The sequence below is a fragment of the Parambassis ranga genome, chromosome 15, assembly GCF_900634625.1.
Source record: "Parambassis ranga chromosome 15, fParRan2.1, whole genome shotgun sequence".
Taxonomy (NCBI): domain Eukaryota; kingdom Metazoa; phylum Chordata; class Actinopteri; family Ambassidae; genus Parambassis; species Parambassis ranga.
The window spans coordinates 12,466,465-12,492,557 of record NC_041035.1 but is presented as its reverse complement, the minus strand read 5'-3'; the positions used below and the strand labels follow the sequence as shown (position 1 = coordinate 12,492,557).

Sequence of the window (26,093 nt, the reverse complement as noted above, 5' to 3'; positions counted from 1 at the left end):
GAGAGAGCATGTGTGTGTGTGTATGTTAGAAAAACAGAAAAATATAGAGTTGTGTGTGTGTATGTATGTGCATGTGTGTTACAGTGACAGCTTGTATTCTCCGTGATTAATGATGTGCTGTGTGACTTGATAAGTGCTTCGGAGGACCAACGCTTGTTTCAATTAGACCTTGTGAAGGTCGCGACGCCGCGCCGGCCTCTCATTATCATATCCATAATCAATCCACATTATCATAGTGGAATGTGGAATGGATGTGTGATATCTTGGTCATGCACGCACACACACACACACACAGACACCTAATCACATACCAAAACACAATGACATACTCTCTCACTCACGAGAGAGCACACACACACACACACACCCTTCACTCCGAGTTGATTTGAATCATAACAGTGGCTGTCGGAACGGATTGTCTGTTCAGATTAAGTGTGTGTTTCTGAGAATTAAGCAGCATTGATGGTGTTGGCATTTCAGATCCCCACTGCAGACACAAATGCCAAAACATCATTCTGTCACCCCCTCCGTCTCATTCACACAACCACATATAATGCCACACACACACACACACACACACAACAAGGACCCTGGGGCATTTTTAATAGAGGCGAAGTGATTCGTATGTTTTTACTCCTCTAATGAGAACAGATTGAGTGGTATTTACACTTCATCGGCTGATCTAACCACCTACACATTTCCCTCATGCTTCTGCTGCTCACTGGCCAAAACAGACATGTGGAAAGGACCAGAGCTTGGCTTTCAAGCAGCGACACAACAGGAACATTATCTTTCTCTCTTTGGCTAACAGTGGCACCATGGCAAGATGAAAATTGAACAGTTAAAACATGAAAGCTGCAGCAAGATCTAGTTTCTGTAGGAAAGCTGTGTGTGTTTGTCTCAGATGTAAAAGTGTGTAAAACCGGATTTTAATCTCTGGTAAGCATATTGTTTGAAGGGGGCGACCCACTTTGAATTTAATTAATTCACGCCAGGAATGATTGATAAGTTTGTGCCCTAAGGTAGAAGGAAAAAACACACACTGCCTTTGTGCTTCTGGGTCTCAGTATTTTTTAACGCGTGCACGCAGTCTACAACAAACTCTCAATAACCAAGATGTCAGCTTGCTGGGTTATGACACACCCTGCAGCATAATGAGGGATTTATATCACTTCTTGTACCTGAGATTAAATCATGCAAAACCTGCCGCACAAAGGTCACCTGTTTCCTCAATACATCAAACTAATACAATACAAATAAAGTGAGGCAAATGTTGGAGGTTAAAACTTAATCACACTGTACTGGAGCAATTAGAGGAATCGAAGAAGATATAAAACATTAATTAACTCAGTGAATGAAGAATCTTCCCAGGTGGTCTGGACAGATAGGCCTGCAGAGTGTGAGGAGAAACTTCAAGGAGTGCTTCCAACTACACTGCAGCACAGGGGTTAAGACAGCCAGAGGTTCAGGTGTGTCGAACTGGCTCATGCCGATTCAAGCACAGATTCTCCCAACACCTATAAACATCTTTTAATTAAATATGAATCTGTTCCCTTCTGTACTGCATACAGTGTTTTTACAGAGATATTGTATAAGTATCAGTTCATTGTTTAAGCACAAAGGCTGCTGTATGAATTAAACCTGTGACCTTCCTGTTGTGAGACAAAGTCACTTCCTACCAGAGCATCGTGCAACACACTGCTAACAGAGTTCTCTTAAATACAGGAGCTGGGAATGGATCAGCTAAAATGAACATTTTAATTAACACTTACAAATAATTTCTTTAAGCTGCTATATTACTCATCAGGTTCTGCCACTATTGTAAATTAACTCAGAGTTCAGTGTATATCAGTAAATCTATTATCAGATCGTGCCACCAGCTTAAAGCACCTGCCTGGGAGGTTAAAACTGAACATTTTACTTCTTATTAAACACTTTAAGGTGGGAATTTACAACATGAATCAGCTCAGCTTAACACTGACGACTTTATCTGTGTGTTTTCTACAGATGGAGAAAGAGAGTCGTGACATTTCTTTTTGGCAAGGAAAAGGCCATACTCAGCAGGAGTTATCAAAGGCAAAAAGTAAAAAGTTCGAGTTAGCTATCTCTCTCTCTCCCTCTCTCTCTCTCTCTCTCTCTCTCTCTCTTCCCCTGGAGATACTCATGTTAAGCATAATTAAGCAGATTTGATTAGCATCAAGCCTGGCTTCCTCTCTTGACTTTTAATGAATGTAAATCTACCATCTACATCCTAAAGATTAATTTCTGCCAATTAAAAAACACAAGAGGGCTTATTCGAGAGAGGGTGGGGGGGCAGAGAGGAAAAGAGTGTTAAAGTCCTTTGAGTTAGAGTACAGTTGGAGTTTTATCCTCTTCCCCCTTGTCTTATGGTGAGATGGTCTCTGGAGATCTGTGTCTCTCTCTCCCTCACGACCAAGATCATTATCAACACAATGTTCCGTGAAAGCCACTTTGAAAGGACTGCAAGCTCCATATGTAAATGATGGCAGTGTGTGTGTGTGAGTGTGTGCGAGTGTGTGTAAGTGCGAGTGTGTGCACGGACTGGATGAGGAAGAAGCAGTACAGGGAACAGGTAAAGGGGTCAATTTGTCAAACCAAGGTTATTGTTCCCTGTATGAGCTCCTCAGTCTCTCATCTCTCAAATTCAAATTTCAAACATTAACAGGTGCAACATTAATTAACAGAGGAAGGTGCAATATTTTCTCAGGCACCTGACTCCTGTGGCAGGTTCACAATGAACCATAACTCCATTTATTTATAATTACAGCGTTTTTTTTAGGTTTTGGCAACAAAACTTTTATTTAAAAAAATAATCATGGTTAAATTTTACAAGGGTCATTTGTCAGAGTGGCAACAACCTGCCAGAGTTGGCTTCACACACATTCTGAAATGTGCAATATTACTATAACCACAAGGGGGCACTACATAGATTTAAAAACTCTTCTAGCATAGTTTTAAGGGCTGTTGTTTACAGTATATACAATATTGCTGGCTAGCTACCATGCTAACATAGCAAACATGACAGTTGTAAGTGACAATGTTACATAAGGAAATTATGGTTCAGTGCATTGGCTGTAGAACAGATGGTCAATGCAGTTCTGCCTCCACTGATTTTATGAAAGTGAGGCCACAATATCTCACTTATGGGCGCTGCCATGTTGGGAAAAGACACCATCCTGGAGCCAGACTCTGCACAGTGGTGGTCGAGAGGTGAAGCCGCTGAAGCACTTCCACATCAAGCCAGCAGCACAGCTCTTCTTTTTAAGGCAACAATATGTAAATAAATAAAAACATATAGATACAAATAATAATTCTTGAACACAGATCAGAGGGATTAAAATATATAGCTAACCATGGCTGTTAAAAATGTATGTAGTTTTTCGTTGGGTCAGTGTCCCCATCCTCTAACAAGAAGAAGGCGGGGCTTATGACTCAAAGCGCACTCTGCTGGACAAACTGTGCAATGACACCATTTCTAAATTACCCCAAGCGTCTTTATTATGTACCATCTATAAATAAAAACGTTTTGTAACACTTCACATTCTGTTTTAATCAAGGAAACTTTGATGAACAAGTTCTGCGCTCTGTTTATGTATTTCACCTTATAAAGCCTGTTATGAATAATCTCATTTTGCATAATCTCTCAGATTATATCCATATTTACTTGTCATTAAACATGAGAAACATTTGCTCTGAGGAACAGCACTACAGTAATCAGATCATATTGTGCGATTGTCAGCTTGTTTTAGGAAGCTTACAGTGATGTGGAGGTTTGGACATGCTTAAAAGACACACACACACACACACACACACACACACACCAATAAGAAGCATTAATTTTAAGGTGTCTTTTCTTGTTGGGCGTTCATTAATAGGCTTATCCAAAGTTTACGTAGGCTGATCTTTGCTCTCCTCTGCCTCTCTCTCCTCGTGTCTCACTCTCTAAGAACATGCCCAGGCTCCTCCTCTTTATGATAATGTGACAGTAGCATCTCCAGCTCTGAGACAAGCCTCCGCTCATTCTGATTCAACTATGTGATCTGTTTTTCCACACACGGACCCTGTCTCCTGTCCTCTCTTCTTTTATCCCCCCTCTCCTCCTCGGCACACTCAATGCGCAGCGCACACTCGCAAATCATCTGCGTGTGTTCAGCGAAGCAAGTTCTTAAATAGTTTGACTTTGAAGTTTACTTGTTCTCCAATTGTCGGACATGACCACCATGGCAACTCCTGCTGCTCCGGCTCTGCTCCCCGCCGCTACACTCGGACACCATCCGGCGCCGAGTTCCGTCTCTCCGTCCACCAACTCTCCGCCACCTGCGGCCACCTCCGCCGCTTCCTCGCCGGCTCCACCGGTGGCGCACCCGGCGCTACTTCACCAGTTCCGTGCGGACCTCTTATTACCGAACGGGACCCCACTGAAGAGCGGAGGAGCACCGGTGTCCAGCAGCGCTAAGCCCGTATACGCCACCGCGTCACCCGTGGAGAGCACGCCGCAGAACAACGAGTGCAAACTGGTGGAGGTGAAAGGTGCCAAGCTGGCCTCCTTCACAGTCAAAGGCACGGAGCTCATTTGCCTGCCTCAGGCTTTCGACGTGTTTCTTAAGCATCTGGTCGGCGGGCTCCACACCGTTTACACCAAGCTGAAACGGCTGGACATTAGCCCGGTGGTGTGCAACGTGGAGCAGGTCCGGGTGCTGCGGGGGCTGGGGGCCATCCAGCCCGGGGTGAACCGCTGCAAACTTATCTCCAGGCAGGACTTCGAGACGCTCTACAACGACTGTACAAACGCAAGGTGAGGTGTGTGTGTGTGTGTGTGGTGAGGGAAGGCGGAGGTGACAAGTGTGACCCAGTCTGATGCGGTTCATGGAGGGGCTACCCAGCTAATGTCTGAGGGGGTGGGTGGGGGAGGGGGTGCAGCAGGTGGGGTTAGCAGGTATCTGTAGCAAAGATGATGAACATGGAGGGTTTAACTCACCTCCTTTATAGTTAGATCACAGTAAAATATGAAATTATGAAATATATAATTTTTGATATTATTGGCAATATTAAAGAGTAAAGGCCTCTGTTTAACTTGAAAGATTTGATAATTCACTTCCATGACAGTATCGTTTATTTTGTGTGCATTAGAAAGTTGTGTCCCATTTGATGAAAACTGACTGGACTTCCAGCGAACTCCCCTTTCTTCACTGCTGCTATAGGCCTCTCACTAATTACCATTTTAATGGATGATAAAAGCTGTGATGGTGATGATGGTCTTGACGATAATGAATTTTAGTAATCCTAATAAGAAAAACACTCTTAAAAGTTTGTCATGTTATCATATGCTGTCATCTCTCTCTCTCTCTATCTCTGTCTTTGTGACACACACACACACACACACACACACACACACACACACACACTTTCTCTGTGACACTCACACATGCACACATTGAATCTGACACTGTCATTCTGAGAAATTGATTCTTCACAGAAATTAATTAATTTTCATTTGGCCCCAAGCGGCAGCTTAAATCAGGACAAGCTCACTCACTCACTGGCTGATCCCTTTGCTCTGCCTCTCTCCTTCTCCCTCTCTCTCTCTCTGTCGCTCTCTCGCTTCTTAATAACTTGCTGTCTTATCATATCAACACTCTTTAGCCCTGAGCATCAGAACAGAGGAGATGATTAAATGAATTCTCGGTATTTATGATGCGATTATGTAAATTAGCTGTTTTGCAGAACTCCAATGGTGACCAACTACATGGGTCATCAATCCGGTGTGCCGCAGAGATGTTTGGATAAAGGGGCTAAATTGGCTGGGATTTGTGGTTTCCTGGTGCCTCAGTCTGCTGTTGTGCGGGCCACATGCTCGTAACAGCATGAGTTTGAATCCAGAGGAGTGTGGATTAGCCTTAGTTTGGGGAATTTATATTGTTTGATGGTTAATCCTTGCTCCGCCGAGCATGAATGATCCAATTTACACCTGCCATTAAATGCAGATAGAGGATGCATCAAGATGTGTACAGATAAACGAGCAGTTCTTCTACTGTAAAAACTGCTTTTTTTCCATTTTCTAAATCATTCCTGTGCTTTGATGTGGATCCTCTTTTTTTAGCTTTAAGGTGTGATGTTTTAAGACACGCTTTGACTTGTTCAAACACTCCAAAAGGAAACAAACTATTGTGAGATTCAGCTCCCAGCTCCATGTGCGTGGATTAACACCTGCGCTTTAAGCATTTGCGGCCCTCCAACCAAGACAAAAATCCAGATGCATCTTCTGGCTGCTTTGGGATTTCTTCTGTGTGTGGTGTTAATGGGAACGTTGTTATACAACCCCCTGAAAAACACACAGCCTCTGCCGTCTCTAATTATCCACACAACACTCAAAACAGCCTTTAGTTAATGAGATCTGAAAACATCACTCGTCTGAAATCTTCAAACAACTTCCGTGATTCTTTGTCTGAAGGCTTTAAATGTGCTGCCATTAGTATCAGCGCCCCGGCATTAGAAGTTTCTAAGTAATCCCTCGTGTGGATAAGGCAACATATAGCAGCAAGTAACACACACACAAAAAAAGAAGTGGGATGGTTGTCGTTAAAGCAGGAAAACTCAAAGTTTCTCCAAGAAATATGATGTTGCTGCTTTCTGACAGTGTCAAGGCTCAGTGAGGGTTTTGTTACTGATTAAGACAGCCATCACTTATTATTTTCCAGTTCAGTACAGTCAGACAGGCTGGAGGAGCAATAACAGACCTGTCTGATAGTTTAACATGACTAACAGAAAGTAGTACATGATATCTGCTGTTTGATTATTCACTGGTTCTCCTTTGTAATATTAAAATGAAGTAAGGTTAGAAAAATGTCCAACATTGTTTTTCCTTCTCACCCTCTTTGTCTCCCTCCACACACACACACACACACACACACACACACACACACACACACACACACTGACCACTGACTCATCAAACCATGAAGACGGGTCGACTTCTCCCTCACTCAAAGCCTGGTTATAATTCATGCATAGGTGGCACACAAACACACACTCCTATGCTCTGTCTCGCTCTCTCTCACACACACACACACACACACACACACACACGGTCACGCCTGTGTGTTTGCTGGCTTTGCTGCTAAATGACATTAGTTCCACAGAGAGAACATGGCGTGTAGGAGGCAACCTGATCCTCCGTCCTTTTCTTTCTCCCTCACAAAGGAACAGTTTCATTCTCTGTTAGTAACACACATCAAACAGCTCACCCAGCTCAAAGTCTGTGTGTGTGTGTGCCTATACTGTATATGTATACAAAAAAGCCACCCATCACGTGTGACATAAGTAGTAGAAAGGAACAAGATCAGTAACAAAGTATGTGGAAGTGATAACATTCTTTCTTCATTTTTCACTTGTGACATTTTTAAACACACAAAGACTGGAGAAGTACCACAATATACATATTTACGCAATATCTTGTGTGCAGTTTATATTTTTCCTCTTTAGCCCTGTGATACAGACCATGCATAGGATTTTGTTTGTCCTCATTTTAGTATATTTGCGTGAAGATTCTGCCTAAAGCCTAATAATATTGAGGCAAAAGTAAAAGTGTTTTTTTCAGGTGGTGCGTCATTGGGGTAAAATTGTCCCTTCTGATCAGATCCTCACCAGAAAAACCAGTGCTCTTATTTAAAGTTGATTAAAGCGGCCGATGTTTATGCGACTACAGTGTGTTCCCTCGTGCTGATTAAGCGCACGTATAATCTTTCATTTGCCGCAGGATGCTGGACAACTTGTAGCAAAGGGATGAAGTCGACCATGATCTTTTTCCTAAACCTAACCAAGTATTTTTCTGTTGAATCTGATCATAAAAACAATGCTCTGACTTTGTGTACGAGCCTTTATAAAGCTTGAACAGCACCATTTTCTGCCAGCTTGTAAACATGTTTATTTCTGCTGTGATATTTTAACATGGACTTTAATGTGCATGGATTTGCATTAGGAGCCAGCCTCCAGTGGCCATTAGATGAACTGCAACTCACTGGCAACCTACACTGCTGTTAAGGATTTGAGGATTTTTGTGAACCAGACTAATATTACATGAAGTATATTGAGGTGGAAGCAGAAAATAAAACCCACTGCACATCCAAATAGGTGGAGACATCAAGTAGGTGTAAACATCACACACAAAAAGGCAAACTCAGACAGTGATGAATGAAAAATTGGCCCGTGGAGTTATAACAAAAGCATTCTCTTTGTGTTTCTCAGTGGCAAAATTTTGGCCGTGCAGTTGGCAAAGTGGAGCTGATGTTGTGTATGTGTGTGTATGCATGGGAAGGTGGACTCCTCAAAGCTGAGCCCCACTGCCATGCTATAACTCACTGTCAAAGTCAGCAGTGTGTTAGGATGAAGGGGAGGAGGAGGAGGGTGCTGTGCGTTCTGGTGTGTGTGTGTGTATGTTAGGGTGGGGTGGTTAGCTCAACTTTAACCTCCGCTCTCTTTTGATGTTTTATAGAGACGAGCAGGACGAGATAGAGAGAGGGCCTCCATGTCTTCCACTGTGACAGGTTTTAATGGACATACTTTTACAGACACACACACAGTCTTGACATCGTCTTGACCCTGGAATGTGGGAGAGGAATGCAAGGCGGTATCAGTTTAGAAGATCAGATTCTTGCCATGATCAAACGTCCTGTGTGTGTGTCTGTGTGTCTGTGTGTCTGTGTGTGTGTTTCCAGCAGCCTGCTTTTTTCATGACATCATCTCACAGGCTTTCCTAATAACAATGGTGCATAAAGCTTTCTCAGCTCTCGATTTGAGAGGAAGATCACAACATCAATCTTTGCCTGCCTTCTCTAACCAGCAACATAAGTCTTCCTGCGAACAGCGACGACGTTATGATTTATCAAACCGGACCGTGACGGCAAATACAAACCCATGTGATAAACACAGATTGAAAGGATGGGACCATGGGAGCTGTAAACTGCCGCTAATATATTCCAAACAAAATCTTGTTTGAGCAAGTTCTCTCTTCTTTTTTTTTCTTCTCTCTGTTCTACACACACTCACATAAACACATGCACACACAGCTGCTACCTATCAGCACCTCAGTCCCTCCAAGCCAGTAGCTGTTCCACTGTTTTGACTGTAACACTTCCTCTTCTTTCATTACTTTTCTCTTTCCCCCGTGTGAGTGTGTGTGTGTGTATGTGCGTGTTAGTGAGATCTGTCATCTTTGTTGTGTTTTGTTTCTGTTCCACCTGTGCTAAGCTCCAGCTGCCATGTTTGGCGTTTCATGTTTCAGGTAACACACACGCCAGGCTTGGAGGACAGAACTCAATGTACAGAGCACCTTTTTTTAAAAAAAAAATGTGTGTGTGTGTGTGTGGCCAGAGTGTTGGCATGAGGGAGGACGTCTGGGTGAGATTTTAATTAAAGTTTGAGACAAAGAGGTCATAAGCCATACACCCCCTCCTCTACACACACACATACACACACACACACTTTATACACACACACACACACAATGAACTGTGTTTTCTCTCTTCCCCCTCCTCTCTCTCATTCCATCCCCTCAGCTTGATGACTTTTCCATGAAAGGCTTTTTCATTAATCCTACCTCAGGGAACCGGTGCTCTCCAACCTCACTCACTCACACACACACACACATATACACACAAAAAACACACTTGCATGCACAACACACATATAGACCTCCCTCCATGGGTCACTTTGATGTATCAACGCACTTGCAGACTAAACACAAAATTAGGTTCCAGTTCTTTATGCCCCCTAAAATGCAACATATACAAAGGAGCACAACACACCCACCCACCAACACACAAACACACACACACACACACACAGGCCATTAATTAGTGTGTGCAAATAAACAGTAGTAGGGAAAGGGAAGCGGCTGCAGTAAAAACCAACCACAGTCTTTGGTCTCAGTGTGTTTTATTTCCCCCCACTGATGCTCACTTCTGCGGGCGTGTGTGTGTGTGTTTGAGTGTGTGTGTTTTCGTTTGAGGTGTTTCAACATCAGTTGCAGTGTTGCTTTACCTTCAAACTTGAGAACTAAAAATACATTTCCTGCTTTTGTTAAGCCCAGTATGATTCTCTATATGTGCTGCAGAAAATATTGTGTGCAAGTGTGCATGCCCATCTACCCACACACACACAAACACTCACAACTTTACCCTTGTTGCACATTCCTGCTGTCTGTCTTTCATGTTGTGTAATGTGTTTGTATGAGTTTGTACCTGTGTGTGTTTTTCCCACTGCATGTCTATATGTATGTGTGTGTGTGTGTGTGTGTGTGTGTGTGTGTGTGTGATATCTGATGTCAGCTGTCACATCCCAGTCGGTCTGGGCCCATAATAAGAGACAATAATAACAACTCATTAAAACCGAGGGCAGGAACTGTGGAGCTCATCGGCTCATCAAATTAACCTTTGAACACTTCATACACACACAGATACACACACGAAACAGACACGACCTGACACACACACACACACACACACACACACATGAGTTACCTGTTTTTCTCCTACAGTTAGTGACTACACAATCTTTCTCTCTGTCTTTTTGTCTCTCCCCCCTCCTCCTCTCAGCCAGTGGGTGTGTCAACAGGGGATTGGTCCTTTCTGCTGGGTAATTGATGAATTATATGCAATATGCAAATGAGGCGCCATTAATCTCCTGACTGACAGCTTCGTTTATGGGGCCTTAATGACGGCTGGATTAGATTCTAATTAAAATCTGCTCAAAGACACCCCACGCTAGGAAGCTGCTGCTGCTAGTCTATCTCTTTTTTTACTCTTTCCCACCTTTTCTCAGCATTTCGAACTCTCCCTTCATCTTTTCCTCTCGCTTTACACCTCTTCATCCTTCCTTCCATCTTCACTTTCAACTTTATTGTTTAGTTTTTTCTCTCGGTCACACCTTCATCTCTTCTTTCCTTTTCCACTCACTCTGTCTTTTAATATCACGCAGACGCACACATGCCTACAGACTCATGTTATGTCAGGCTGCTATGAAAGGAGACGAGGTACGCTGGTTGTCATTAAACCTGATGTGGCCCGTGTCATTTCCCCTGTCAGGACATTCACACCGTTTAGTCAGAGCTAAAGTGATGTCTGACAGCTTTTCACATACTTCCTCCAGGATTGATTGAGCATGCCCAGCTCAATCAAAGCACACACAAGCGCACACACACACACACACACACTTAGACACACACACAAGAATCCATGTGATTGCATTTGCCTGCATTCATTGAGGGAATATGTGGCATGGCAGGAAAAGGGGAATGAATGACCAAATGAGGAGAGGATTGAGGGCGAAGGAGGCGAGCAAACACATTTAATAAGCAAACAAATGAATGAGTAAGCTAAACAGTAATGAGGTGCTTTATTGATGCCACAGGGAAACTCCTTTTTGCTTGCTCGAATCCACAGGGAGGTCAGATTTGCTGTACAGCTTGCCTTCCTGGAAGTGGTCAGGTTTCAGTGTTTTTGCTTGTTGACACTTCAGCAGGATCAGAGGTTTACAGACTGAAGGACACTCTCTCTAACCAGGCCACCCATCTCAGTCTCAGCATGAAGCAGTGACTGACTGATGGGGGTAAAGTATTAAACTGCCTGTAATGACTAACGTTCGCCTGTGTTTTCTGCACTGCAGTTCGAGGCCTGGACGACCGCCCAAGAGACTGCAGAGTGTGACAGAGAGCGGGACTCACCACATGCTGTCTCACAGTGGTCTGATGCACGCTGGGATCATGCCTCCTGCAGGTGACCACCCAGACTTCATCACACACATACAGTACAATAACGCACACTGTTTTCATCCCAAGCATCATATACACTGACCAACATTTTTTTTTAAAAATGTCACAAAGTAGTGACATTTTTAAAATATTTTTTTCCATGGTTCACACTAGCTGTGCTGTTTGATTCATATATGCCTTTGGTTTGAATTTTCTCTGTACTCTGTACCAGACTATTCACAGACTCACAAAAAAGTCCTGATCAGGATCCCTTAACTGATCTCTTTGACCTCACTCTGCACAGCTGCCTTTTAAAAAAAGGTTTCCCCCTTTACATGTCCAAGCAGGCCTATCAAAGAGTCAGCACACATGTGTAGTCAAACTCTCATGAGTTATGATAAATGAACAAATCGGAGCGTTTAGTCCAACCACATGACATTTTAGGGGGATAAAATTTCAATCAGAAAAGAATAAAGATATACTCACAAAAATGTTCTTTATTTGGAAAAATAGAATTGCCGTTACTGATACATCTTAAAATGAAAGAGAATTCATAATTCATACATTTTTTTGTAAAATATAAATACTGCATGCAAAATTATACATTATCGTGTGACAACAGCAAGTATAATTCCTGCTTTTGAGTTACACTGCTATCCTTGACACAATTGTTCCTTTTAAAGGTAAATTATAAAATGTATTATTTCTTTTAGACCATCATTTATTTGCTGTGTTTGGTGAGGTTTTTGTGGCACTCTCTGACATGCCATAGGTCAAGTGTCAGCTGCCACAGGAGAGCCAATGTCTCAAGTGAATCACAAATATGAGCATAGTTTATCTGAACTTGCTTCTCTTCTGGAAGGCTTCTTCAATTCAAAACTTATCAGAAAGTTGAAAGAATAATCAGCCAACTGGCTGATTTAGCCCATTAATTTAAAGAAGAAAACAGGTTACTTATGCAGAAGAGATACGCCGACCCCCTTAATGACACATCTTCCCCATCATCAATAGTAGATGGTGGTAGGGTTCTGGGAGGTGACCGGTGTGCTGATTAATAAAATTAGCATACGCACTGCTGACACACAAAAAAACAAGTCATAATTTGCAAGCTTGTTCATTTTTTCTTGAATTATAAGTACACAACGTCCTCCGTTTAGGTTTCGAAAGATTCTTTAGACCTTTTTAAAATTCACCTTATAATTGAAGTGGGAATATGATTAGTTCGTTCTTCTTGTGTAAATGAGACTCCACTAATTGTCTCTTCAAGTATGCTTCTATACATAGTGGCAGAATCTGTTTTATCTTTCTAAGAACAGTCAACTACCTGCTGAAGCCCATAGTCCCACATGTTTTTGTCACAAGCATTTTGTGTTTGTGTCTCTTCTGTGTGTGTGTGTGTGTGTGAGGCAGAGAGAAAGGGAGAAAAGTAATTGTTGGCACCTCACCGCTCTCAAAGTTGCCCTTGGCTTTGTGCTCTTCACTGCAACCTGATCTTTTCATTCCCCGCCTCAAAAGAAGCCATTTTCTATTAGCCTCTGCTTCCTCTCACTGTTCAAAGGTGCTGGAGTGTGTGTGTGTGAGCGTGTTGTGTCTCTGTGAGCGTTCAAGAGCATCTTTCTCAGTGGGAAAAGAGTCTTTTTCCACCAAAGGAGAGGGCACGGCGGCAATGTCAGCGCCACTGATTAGAACTGGCCACATGAGAGGGGAGACGTAGACAGAGAGAGGGAGGACATTTGAGCGTAAAAGGCAGAGAAAATCTTTGATGTGATCCTCCTTAGTCTCTTTCTCTCGCCCTCGTGGGCTCACACACACAGACACACACTCACGCACGCAACACAGTGGCTTATGTCCCGCTGTGATGCTGACATTTGAAAAGGTAAAGTAAGGAAAGGGGATGGGAGGAGTGAAGGGGAGAGGGCAGGGAAGAGAGGGAGAGAAGATGAGAAGAAAAGTAACAATTTGTTGTGGTTGTCGACGTCTCGGGCAGACAAACTATTCACCTCAGACACCCATTGTCTGAGGGAGATATAAAAAAAAACACTCAACGGTTCAGTTTGTTGCAAATGTTTAGATGTTTCCAACATCAGGAAATTAAGACTTATGGTTTGTTTGTATTTCCTTAGTGGTGTTTGCACAGTTGTGCGCTTTGTCCCAACTTTAATAATTCAGCATGTTTGTCTGTATTAGAGCGAAAGATATTTAATTTTCTATTTTAAAGCTTGCACTCTGGGTCAAACTACCTTCAAAGGTTCAAGACACAAATTAAAATGTATCTCAGCACTCCTGCCACATTTTGTCGCTCTCTATTACGTATTATCCAAAAGTGCACAACCCCCATTAAGGAGTACCCTCACTTTTTGCCTTCTAATTCATACTGATAAAGAGACACTTTCTGGCTAAAAGGTGGAGCTGCTGCTGCTGTTGAGTGTCGTCCTGTGTGCTGTGGGATGTGATATCCCTGTGTGGGAGAGATGAATGTCCTGGCTTGTTCCTATCACTGCTGATTCCCTGGCAGACTAAATGGCCAGTGCAGTGGTGCAGTCAGAATGAATGGCTGGCCTCTGTCTTCCCATGACAACCTCCTGCCTACCCACAGCTCTAATCCTCCACCAGGGGCCATTGATCTGGCTCTTATTGATTCTTTTTCTTTCTTTCTTTCCCTCTTTTTTTCCTCCTATCTATATCTGTCTCTCTTTCAGATCTCTCTGCCCTGGCCAAAAAGATCAAGCTGGAGGCAATGGCCAGTTACCACAGCAACCAACAACATGGCGGGCCAAACGGAGAGAACGGTGACCACAACCCAGGATTGGGTGAGTTTCACTTTGTCTATCCACGCATACACATATCTGCATTGGTGCGGAATGTTTAATCCGACGGTATAACACATCGCACAGTTGTTGTCTGTACTCATCAGCGGTGCCAAGTCAATACAACTTGAGCAGCTGTGTTTATGTGCCGCCGCCGAAACCGAGCTGATTAAAACCAGGATGTGACATCACCTCTGCTGCATGTACGTTTCCTTTGAATGCTGAATGAAAAACAAACAACAGCAGCAATGAATCCATTCTTCAGATAGAATTAGGAATAAGACATCTGGGTTAGGTGGTCCAGACAATCCAAACTTTTAGTGCGTGTTTTTTATCACTGATTTTTTTTCCCTTCAGCTTGGATTTGTTTGGGATTCAGTGAGATTCAGGAAACATTTCCTGAATAACACAGTTGGCCATCCGCTCCGTCGGCTCAAAACTGCCAGCAAATCATTAGTACTTATTAGTCATCACATCAACCCGATCTTGTTGTTTTAGTCACGCTATATGACTGCAGTATTTGTCATGTGGGGTGAAGGAAAAAGAATCTCTTAGAACTGGATAAACAGGTTACTCTTTACAGTTACAGGAAAGCACAGAATCACTTCAGTTCAGAGTTAAATCTCTTTGGCATGTACACTTTTTAGTGGTGTGTTATTAAAACACTGCACCCATCCCTGGCTTTGCAGCAATAGGGGAGAAATCATAGCATGAGTGTATGAGAGCAAGCAGCACACCGGGATGATAGAGAGATGAATAAGATGAGAGGCTGAAGCCAAATCAATAGTCTTCTCTCTAATTCACTATCCTGAATGCAAACGACAAACGCTGGACAATCGATGGCAGGACGGGCACACACACATGCGCACATACACACACACACACACAAACAAATCGGACGCACCGCCCCCACTGTTATCGACAGGTTAAAGCGACATCAGTGTGTTTAGACAGATGACAGGGCTTATGGAGGTCTGTGTGGAATACACTATCAACCTGGGACACACACTTCTTAACATGTGGAGCACACAGCGAGGCTTCAGGACAGGAATGAAAATGTGCCCTTGTGTATTTGTATGTTTTTACTCTCTCTTTTTGGCTTTGCGTGTAATAAATTCTCCTCTGTATTAAGCTTTGTTTACTGTTGTATACACTCTGCCAGCATCTGTGCGCAGTTAGGTGGCATGGTTACCACCAGCCATTATAAACCTGTAAAGCTTAATCACTGTTAATGATAGAGTCAAGTGGAAACACACACACACAAATACAGCGCAGGCATACACACACACACATATATGTGTTTTTTTTCCATACCGCCACCCACGGCCTTATGGGAAGGATAGGCCCCTACCAGCGCTTTAAACCACTACAAAGGCAATCTCAGATTACACACATGCACACACTCACAAATGCTGAGTGTGACACCTTATGGTCTGGGGAAGAGCCAGGGAGCAGCCATTTCTGCATTTAACAAGATCTTCTGGGAAATTTACAGTAACTGTTTGTTTACAGTAATGGTTTGTTTGGATAAACATAAGAGAGGCACTTTGACTTTTGATGTTTTTTAATGAAACATAAGAGAAAGTGATGGGAGGGAAAAGAGAGAGTGAAGAGATGGAGAGAGAAAAAAAGTTAAGGGGGCAGAGAATGAGTGAAAATGAAATTATAGAGAGGATGGGTGGGGGGGTTGGGGGGTTGGGGGGGTGACAGGAGTGGAGCACTGGTTTCTAACCAAGGCTTAATATTTGGAGTTGGCTGCTAGTTGATTGTCGGAGCATCTGGTTATTCAGCTCCATTCAGACAGATCTTTTGTTTGGATTGGTTTCTGCTCTGGGCAAGTGAGAGACTAATCTGCCAAATGCACAAAGCACTGCACATATGTCCAGCGAGCCCAACTCATAAAGTCAACGCCTCACCCCTTTATTTCTTACTTTTCTCCCTTTCTTCCTCTTTTTTCCCGCTCTCTCTCTCTCTCTCTCTTTATTTGTTCTATTTCATCTCTCTTCTTTGGATAGCCTTTTTTTGTTTCCATGTACTCGTTCTATTATTTGTGACAATTGTGTGGAATAGAGTCCAAGATTTTTTCCTTTGTGTTTATAATTACCCAGCGTGCATTGCTGGCCCAGCACCAGGACTGCCATCAGCTTCTTTTGTTCTACTTCCTCCCTGCGTTTCTTTTGTTTTTGTTTTTCCTTTTATTAAATGATAAATATTTATGTCATTTTCTCCCCCCACACCCACCTCCCCAACAGGATTGTTTGTTTCATGAATAGAAGGACTGCAACAACCCACTGGGGTGCTGTTGGGAGGAAGGATTTTCTTTAAAGATAGTGGATGCTTGTCTTAAATGGAGGAGTGTGAACAACAGATTGGCCGAGATAATCAGAGTTTAGTTTCACCGTGTTGGATTATCATAAAGAACACCAGGGCATTGATGGAAAAGTTTATTTTGTTTATCTTAATTCCAGCAAGGCTGGGTTTTTGCGAATGACACTCATAAAAGTCGCAGTCTTACACCGGGAACATGCATCCAGCTCATTACAACACAGTCATGTCTTCTCCTACTCCCCTCCTCCTGTGCTCATCTCTCCACAACGCACACATATCTTCTAGCAGCAGAGCGCAGCCATCCAGGTAATACTTCACAAGTGGAATGACGTTAGTGGTCAGATGCACTTTCAACTCAGTACACATCACTGTACCCAGCCAAGAAGGTCTGGTACAGCTGAAGGAAAAAGGAAAGAAGAAGAAGTTCTTCCTTTAAATCTGCTGCACCTGACCTTTGCCATAAAAGTAGGACTTCACTGTACTCTCTCTCATTCTATTTCTATTTTATTCTTTTCTATTCTACTCCAGTTCTGGATCAGTTGCCCTTCATGATGATGTCACATCCTCTGATTCCTGCCAGCCTGGCGCCGGCCTCCGTTTCCATGGCGATGGGCCAGATGAACCGACTGAGCACGCTGGCCAGCATGGCCAACGTGGCGCAGCTCCACGCCAACCCCCCTGCCAGGGCTCCCACCTCCGTCATTAAGGTGAACTCAGAGGCACATCAGCGTCGCGGATCTGAACACAAGCCAGTAATCGTCTGAGTCCATGTGACACTCAGGAAGAGTTTCCCGAACATTTACATGGAAATGTTTTTTTAAATATATTCACATTAAATGTCCAAGAGAAGCTTTCATCCCCTAATTTTCAAGATGAATAAATCTTACACGGACAATTTAAAAAGACATTGTAGCCAAAAACTAGTATACTGGTGGATGCCCGAGTTCTGGATCACTACCAACCTAATCAGTTGTTGCTTGGCTTCAGGTCAATCCCATATACATCTTTGATATCCTGCAAACAAACAGGAACAGCCACCTATTTTAACCAGATTGGTCAGTCAGCCTAAAAACACTCTTCTGTTTTCTACATCAGTTAACCAAAGTTTTTTATCATTATATCCTCATCAGTAGCAGGAAGTTGCGTCTTTCAGGTCATGATTCTAACGATGCTGACCATTGTTTTTCAGATGTTGGACTGTATCCTAGATAGTTTATGAGGCTTTTTGAAACAAGTGCCAAATTCTCCTGCTCATACCAAAGAACAGGTCCACCATATTGTTATTGGTAGTGTTTCCACAGACATGGGTGGCTGTTTTGTTTGGCTGAAATTGAGTTGTTTTTCTTCCTTTTTCTTATTTTGTTTTTACTTTTTAGTTCTTACACTAAAAATATTGTGTAAAAGACGCCATGCACAACAACCAAAGCACAAAAGCATTTTAGCTAATTAAATTACCACAAGCTAGCTTGCTACTTTTTGCACCAACTCTCCCTTTGGTAGCAGTGTGTTGCTTATAATGATAATGTTAATAATTAAATGTGTAATCCATAAAAATGAAAGGAGACCAGAGTAGCCCTGCTTAGTCACAATAAGGACACTGGTCAAGAGACCATCTAAACAACAATGCTGACATATAGTCCATATATAGTTGGTCCAAAATAGATTTCTCAATATCATTTATGGTTTGTGATACAGAACTCTTTAAAGAATTTAAGCAGCTCAAATGCATTATTGTTTTTATTAATTATTTCTGTAGCTGCTGTATTTTTGTATTTATACCTTTTTTCTTTATTTCTCATCATTTTCATGGATTTTGCGACTACATTCTTTCTTTCATTTGTTAGGAGCGGCTGCGCGACAGTCCCTCCCCTTCTCTCTCACTGGAGGAAGCTCAGATGTCATCCAATCACAGCAGCAGTGGGTCCAGTTCGCCGTCCCACACAGAACGCACTGCAGAAAACACACGTATGTACTCGCCTGTGGGATCCCCCCCACGGCAAGGTGGCATACACACACTCTTACAGAAGTGAAGCATTTCAACACAATACGTGTGATTAAGTTATAGAAGTTGTTAACTTTTCATATTTCCTCTCTAGTCCATGACGGCCTGACGTCCAGTCACAGTGTGTTGGGTCACTCCCCTGGATTGGCGCAGGTGGTCAGGGAGTCAGATGTGACTGTGGAATACAACAAGGAGAACAAGAGGAGCCATGCTGACAGAGGTAAAACACACAATTATATAAATGCACTTTGAGAGGTCTGTTAAATCAACTTCAGCACAAAGGTCGACTTCTTGCTGTTTTCTGAGAATTTCTTGTTACGGTCATTAATCATTTAATAATTATTAATGACTAATGATTATTTCACAGAAAAATCAATTGACTTTGAGCACCGTCTGTCAATACAGGACAACTGGCATTCAGTTTCCATCCATCTATGTCATGTTTTATACTGGATTCAAACACCTGTGTTAGCTGTGCAAGAGAACCTTTGACTTTATTTATTTTTAAGGGTTTTAAACAGTTCAAGAGGAAAGAAGTATCAGTAACAGGTCGATAAGGATTCATCGTCCTTTCTCTCCACTTCCTCTTCTGCTCTCCTCCTTCACGCTGTCAGTGGCCCACCGGCTTCCCGCAGAGAGCAAAGACAAATAATTCTGCAAAACAGGACTCCATTAGACCAGGAAGCGGTGTTACATTAGTGAGCCATTTGCCGGGCCGCGGCCTAACGAGCCAGGCGGCCTCCCGCGCTCTCAGCTGGACCTCATCTGCATAACGACCGCCTCCCTGTCGTTAGGGCCTGCGTTGCCACGGCGCTGCAACGTCAGTTGTTTGGTTCTCTCTGTCAGGGAGGTTTGCATTAGCTTAATGAGGACTGCTCAAGGACAAACAGTCAGCAGAAATCTACAGCGAGAAAGCGAGAGAGGGAGAGATTGTTTGTATGCGAGTTTGTATGTGTGTGCACGCGCCTGTGTAAATGTATTCTAATACTGAATCACATTATTCAGTAATCGAATCTAAAAAATCACAAAGGCCTCCCAGGTAAGGTTTCAGATGCTGTCAGGTATCTGTGAACGTATTGACAAAGCAGTGATGGCACCAACAACGTGAATGCCATGCATCGCACATCGCATTTATGCAATTGATTTTCAATTGATTTTCCTGCATGCAAATGAAACACATGTACATTTGCTGGATTGCAAGCTTTTGTATTTGACCTACAACATCACAGGATAGGTTTATCATGGATTGAACGGAGTTTCAAAGAACACTTCAGCGCTGTCATTCTGTCAATCCATTGTATGATAATCTGTGAGTGTGTGTATGCAAGTCAGTTTTGGCTGTGTGTGCTGTTTCAGTGGTCTTTGAACAACGTATCCATGCAGCAAAGATCAGAGGCCATCCCTGACACCTCACTCCCATTAACCAAACATCAGCAGAATTTTATTCTCTCTCTGTCTCTCTATTTCTCCCCCCTCCTATTCTCTTCCGCTGACTGGCAGTCTTCACGTGGTGAAGTTCATTAGCCCTGGGGACGGGTGGGAGAGGAATAAGAGAGGGGAAAAAGAGAGATGAAGTTAGGAGAAAAGAGAAAAACAGACAGTGACCTTGGTTAGGGAGATGGGTAAATGATCAAACAAGCTGGCAGCAATGTGCGTGTGTGTGTGTGTGTGTGTGTGTATTTATGCCAAACGTGTGTGTGAGGTAAAGTAGGCGTAAAACAGTAACTCAATAAAGGATCAGTCACATCCAAGGAGCCTGGGGAGCCCACGCTGCTGACTGCGCACTTCAGCGACTACGAGTGTGTGTGTGTGTGTATGTGAGCCACAGGAGTGTAGTTGGATGCCCTCCGCTGAGCTCGCCAGCACCTGCTAATTACCTTTCTCTACAGAGCAATGCTTTTAGCAAGAAAGAGGGAGAAAGAGGAGGAGTGGTGGGTGGGGGTGGGGTATTGCTTCTCATCTGTGAAACACCTTGAATGTGACAGTTGCCAAGACGTGAGGCCGAGGCAGAGTAGGGAAGGTGGGTGGATTTGGAGCAGAAGATGCTGTGGTCAGCTAAGTGGAGAAAACACTGTCATTTGTCACAGACAGAGAAAAGTGCCAGATATCACATCGCACGTTCACACTCCTCTCTGCTCCAATAACCGCCGGACTCCCAGGACGTCTTCGTCCTCAGTGGCTCAGATGACAGTGAGCGCATAAAGTGAGCGACTGCCTGATGCTAGAGGGGGAAAAATGCAGAAAGTGGCTAATCTTCATCTCCCTCACTGTCACGAACAGGGAACACGGTGTCTCAGGTTTATAAACAGATGGTCATCCATAATGCAGGTTCTTAGCTGCTTTTATGGGAGATGTCAAGCTGTGATGCATTATCAATAGGCAGACTGCCATCTAATAAAGGGTAACCACATTTTTAAAACCCCAAACCGGGACTTCTGTGTATGTGTGTGCACTTGCAGGCGAACAGTAATTAGTGTAAACACCAATTTACTGTTGGATATGTTTACGAGAAATTAAGTAAATGTATTGGTGAGCTAGAAATTTGCATTGCACTCTGATTACATGATGTTGCACAATTGATGATCCCTGTGCAGATTTTAAACAAACATTAACACCTGAATGCTTAGAAACAGCTATTGAGCTATGAAAAAGATAATGGAGACTGGTTATTGCTAAATTATATTGCACTGTTAGAAAAGGTGAAGGGTAAAAAATAGATAGATAAAAGATAATGTATAAAAACAAGCAATGATAGCCCACATTTTTTTATTAATGCCTTAATTTTACATATTGAAGTGATGTCATCCAGTGTATGTGTGATCCCTGGGGGTGTGTGTAGGAGCAAAGTAGAGGAAGCTTGGTGTGCTGAAGTGATTTCCATCAGGAGACATCAAACTGTCTCTCTGCCCTCCAGATAACAGCTCCGTGGCACCTCAGACAACCAGGGAGAGCTGTGATAGACAAGTCTACCAGAAACCCCCATCAGGCAGGGACGGCTGCGAGAGGGTATCTTACCCTGCAGGACAGAAGCTCCCAGCAGGTCTCCACCACGCTCCCTTCATCTTCCCGGAAGGCTTGTCCTCCATAGAGACCCTGCTCACGAACATCCAGGTGAGGCTCTGCCGGGGCTTTATTGTTATTATGCTCTGAGATGAATAGGAAAGAAGATGAGACACACTCTTTGGGATTTCCTGAAATGGTAAAGAGCAGCCAAGGCAGACATTTAGGATATGCAATAATTGGCATTGGGCGTGTGCTGACCTGCTTCTCAGATTTTACATGTCTTTGTTATAGCACAGTCATTATAAAAGTCCTCACTGCTTGGGTTTCCACTGGGGAAAGCAACATGTTTTTAACCTCATCTGACCCTGATGTGTTGGCAGTTTTGCTTTAAAAGTCGTTACATTAAAACATAAAAATAGAAATATTGACATAAGTGAAGGTTTTAGTTTTTGCTCAGTGTGTAACCTGTTGATGTGTGCTTATGTGTCTCCAAGCAGGGTCTGCTGAGGGTTGCCATAGAGAACGCTCGGGCGCAGGAGAAGCAGGACCAGCTGGAAAGGACGGAGCTGAAGATGGAGCTGGTCCGTGAGAGGGAGCTCAGGGAGACCTTAGAGAGGCAGCTTAGCATGGAACAGAAAAACAGAGGTAGACGGCATGGCATGCAGTTTCTTACTGTAGAGAGAACCCTGTCCGTGTTTCCTTGGCAAGTGTTGATCGGAGTGTTAGATTTACCCCCAGATGAATTTATTAACACTGGCATGTTGTGGATTTTAACATCCAAACACTCACAGTTCTGCAGTGCAGCTAAATGCGCTCGGTCTAATCCACTTCTAAGCTGACAGGACGTCCATTAACTTGAAAATCAGATAAGGAAGTGAGGACACCTACTGTATATTACCCCTCAAAGCATCTGCAGAGGTGAATTACACTGAGGCTGGCAGTACGCTGCACACTAAATCGAGTTTGGCAAGTTCACAAAAGCTGCCATTTACAGCCCATGTCAGAGCAAAATCCAATCAAGGACAGTTTGTTTGATGAGGTCACACCAGGTGGAGAAGTCTTTAAGTTGTGGTGGAAAGTGATGTGATTTTACATACCTGTAGAAGATGATGCAGTTAAACATTTTAACCCTTTGAATCCCTGGTGTTTGCACAGTGTTGCTTTGTTACTGTAGAGTATGTTTTGTTTTCCTTTCAGTCTTTCTCATCACCTCCTCTGCAGATCAGTCATATAGTGTCTGAATTGTCATTATCTAACTGTCAGTCACAGATAGGACCTTTAATGTTGTAAAGCACCATATTTGTTTTTCACAGACTCTGTGCAAAAAAATATAGTTTTCACAAATTTTTAATTAAAACATACAGAATGAAAATTCCCGAGTTGATTAAATTTGTCAATTTCAGCCCAACGCTCGGCCTTTCTTTTCCATGATAGAAACAGAAAGAACATTCACATTTTTAGAAGATTGATATTTCAACACTTATTGCAAAATTGTCAAACTCCATCTGTGAACAAATGAAATGGTGTGCTCTTACTATCAGTGGACTGTAGGCCAGAAGTGTATGGACTTCCTTTACTGAGTAATTCTCTGAAAATCACAACAATACACCAAACACTGCAAGCTCAGAATAGCTTCAAAGTCTCTCAAATCTCTTGATGTAAATATACTGGAAAGTCAGGAAGCATGGAGGCCACACAAGAAATATAATAAATGAATTCTTGCAACAATAAAAATGAAGTCAAGTAGAAATTTAAGTATTTTGACTTCTAAGCTATTTTAATTGTAAACATGTATTCTGACATTGTTCTCTGTCCATTCTCCTTTCATTTCTCCTCCTCCTCCTCTGTTCAGTTCTAATTCAGAAGCGCCTGAAGAAGGAAAAAAGAAGTAAGAGGAGACTACAGGAGGCCTTGGAGGAGGAAGTCAAACTCCGTGACCAGGCAGAGCACACGCTGCTGCACACTGCCAACACACAAACGGGTACGTACACAGATGCTTTTTATTATCATGTATCTTTCAGCTTTGTGAAAGAAAATTCAGATTTTTATATTAAATGTCACTAAGCCGTCAGTGCAACTTAGTCTCAACTGTCCATTTGCCTCTAATTAAGTGTCTTTATTAATTAATGACCAAACCACAGGCCATCAATCATCAGCAGCAGCAGCTCCTCACACAGAACCTGTGAACCAGGACGTGGACGGGAGCAACCATGATGACAACAGGCTGGATGCCAAGGCAACAGTACAAGGTGCATGTGTCCACAAAGCAGATACAGCTTCCTCAGTGCGTTCCTGTGAAAACAACCTTGTGTTATTTCATCTGTAAAATTGTTATAGTTGTTTAATTATTAGACAGAAAAGAAAGCTTTATTAACAGTGCTTTCACAGTACGTCTGCCTGTGAGGATTTATTTGGCTCCTATCGACAAAAGGAAGACAACAGATTTCATTATTTCACCTACTCACTGCTTTTGATGCTTAACTGACCAGTCTACTGGAAGGGTTTTCAAAGATTTCACAGGGAGACCGCGCCCGAGAAATTGAGCAAAATGAAATGAAGCATGAGACAGTTCACTGGGGCTGCCATTTTAATGGAGGCAGGCACTTTAATATTTTTTTTTCCAAAGTTATTGTCTTCACAGGGATAGATTAATGAGAAAATCCCACATGTAACATCTTAAACAGACAGAAAAAGAAATGGCCATGATCTTTAGCCCGGCCTCATCAAAGCAGTGTACGGGTTCCAGCCCACCTCTGCTCCGCGCTGTGCCAAGACCGCCATACCAGACAGCGTGCTTGTTCAAAAGCAATTTTTAATTGAATGTCAGTGAAGCAAGAAGAGAACTGGCCACTAATTAATGGCTGTCTTAATTGTCCTCATGACGAGTTTGTTTGGACATCATTTGCATAATTAACACCCAGTAATAAATCATTTAAAGGGGAATTGTCTGTCAGACAGCAGGGCAGGATGTGCTTCCTTTTGTGCCAGGAAGTTTTATCGCCAAAAAATGGGATCTGGGACTAAAAACCTTTTCAGCTGAGCCTTTCTTAATAATGTTCCTTTGTTAATGATCTTTGGTCGGGGTTGTATAGGACTGTCTTCAATATTTGGATGAATGGAAAGTATTTCTCCTCCAACTTTATTAATGTAAATTCCTTTGTTGATTTCAGAGGGAAGAGCGTTCCTGCAAACCGGTGGGATGTACTGAGGATGAGGTGAAAGGATGAATGGATGAATGGGTGAAAGAAGAACAGAGTGATTTATGGGAAATACAATCGGCAGGCACGCTCAGCGACACCACCACCTCCTCCTTCTCCTCCTCCTTCTCCTCATGAGGACTCCTGCATTTCAAGAAAACCAGACATATGAACTTTTTTTCCAGTGTTTAATTTATTGCATTTATCACCAAATCTCAGCCGTAGTGGGACAAGTACTTTCATTCCGATGTTGTGTTTGACTGTGTTTCTTTTAAAGAAGATTTTTAGCTCCTAGTTGAAGATGACCATCGTTGTTTTTTTTGTCAGTGCTGTTTATCTGGACACAAGTGTTAATTATAACTTGTATCAGAGTTGTGTACATAAATATAATCGACTTTTTTTGTTATTATTATTATTATTATATAAAAAAACATAAAGGCATGCTGTACAGTCAGTAAACGACTTGTATTGTGTATGTTATGCAGTAGTGCAGTTTGACAATACAAACAATACAATTCTTTTTATTAAACTGTGTCATTGCTTCTTCCACAAACCCTCTATAAAAAGTTGTATTTGCATAAGAAGGAAATGTCCACCTGCATCATCGTCAGCATGTGAGGGTGTGTGTATGTGCGTGCGTGTGTGTGTGATGCGGCATTGATTCTCGCTCTGATCTCCAAAAACGTACACGTACTGTAAAATATTGACAGGATGGTGGTGAGCGGGGTCACATGTAAGCTGTCAGGGAGTAAAACATGTTGACGATGCACTTCTGTGTGGCTGCACTCATTTTTATCATGTTCCTCAGAATAGACCGAGGGACAATGCAAGTAAAATATATGCACTTTATTCTGAGTAAACAGACCAGGACAGGAAATAGACAACATTGATAAATATTCGGAGGATTAGGAGCCATAATTAAATGAAGATTTTTTTATGTACTGTATGTAGAAGAGGCTTGTGAATGTGACTACTTTAGGTCTTTCCCG

At 42.7% G+C, this 26,093-nt stretch overlaps 1 protein-coding gene across 2 annotated transcripts; it reads left to right on the top strand.

The window, feature by feature from the left end:
• Nucleotides 1-4,020: 4,020 nt before the first annotated feature.
• On the top strand, nucleotides 4,021-25,478 carry dachc (dachshund c). 2 transcript variants are annotated; one of them, XM_028424248.1, is made up of 11 exons: nucleotides 4,021-4,816; nucleotides 11,683-11,792; nucleotides 14,467-14,577; nucleotides 17,431-17,609; nucleotides 18,747-18,867; nucleotides 18,999-19,124; nucleotides 21,819-22,015; nucleotides 22,405-22,552; nucleotides 23,760-23,888; nucleotides 24,049-24,156; nucleotides 25,078-25,478. In XM_028424248.1, the coding sequence occupies exons 1-11, from the start codon at nucleotides 4,233-4,235 to the stop codon at nucleotides 25,113-25,115; spliced, it is 1,851 nt and encodes a 616-aa protein (XP_028280049.1). In that variant the 5' UTR covers nucleotides 4,021-4,232; the 3' UTR covers nucleotides 25,116-25,478. The 2 variants fall into 2 exon arrangements, with proteins under 2 accessions (XP_028280049.1, XP_028280048.1); XM_028424247.1 differs by having other exon boundaries at nucleotides 22,402-22,552.
• The last annotated feature ends 615 nt before the right edge of the window (nucleotides 25,479-26,093 follow it).

What these genes read in the sequence shown, in the direction of transcription:
- dachc (XM_028424247.1), top strand. Translation starts at nt 4,233, where the DNA reads ATGACCACCATGGCAACTCCTGCTGCTCCGGCTCTGCTCCCCGCCGCT. An exon ending in AACGACTGTACAAACGCAAG is followed by an intron (nt 4,817 to 11,682) that starts GTGAGGTGTGTG and finishes TCTGCACTGCAG; the next exon opens with TTCGAGGCCTGGACGACCGC. An exon ending in CATGGAACAGAAAAACAGAG is followed by an intron (nt 22,553 to 23,759) that starts GTAGACGGCATG and finishes TCCTCTGTTCAG; the next exon opens with TTCTAATTCAGAAGCGCCTG.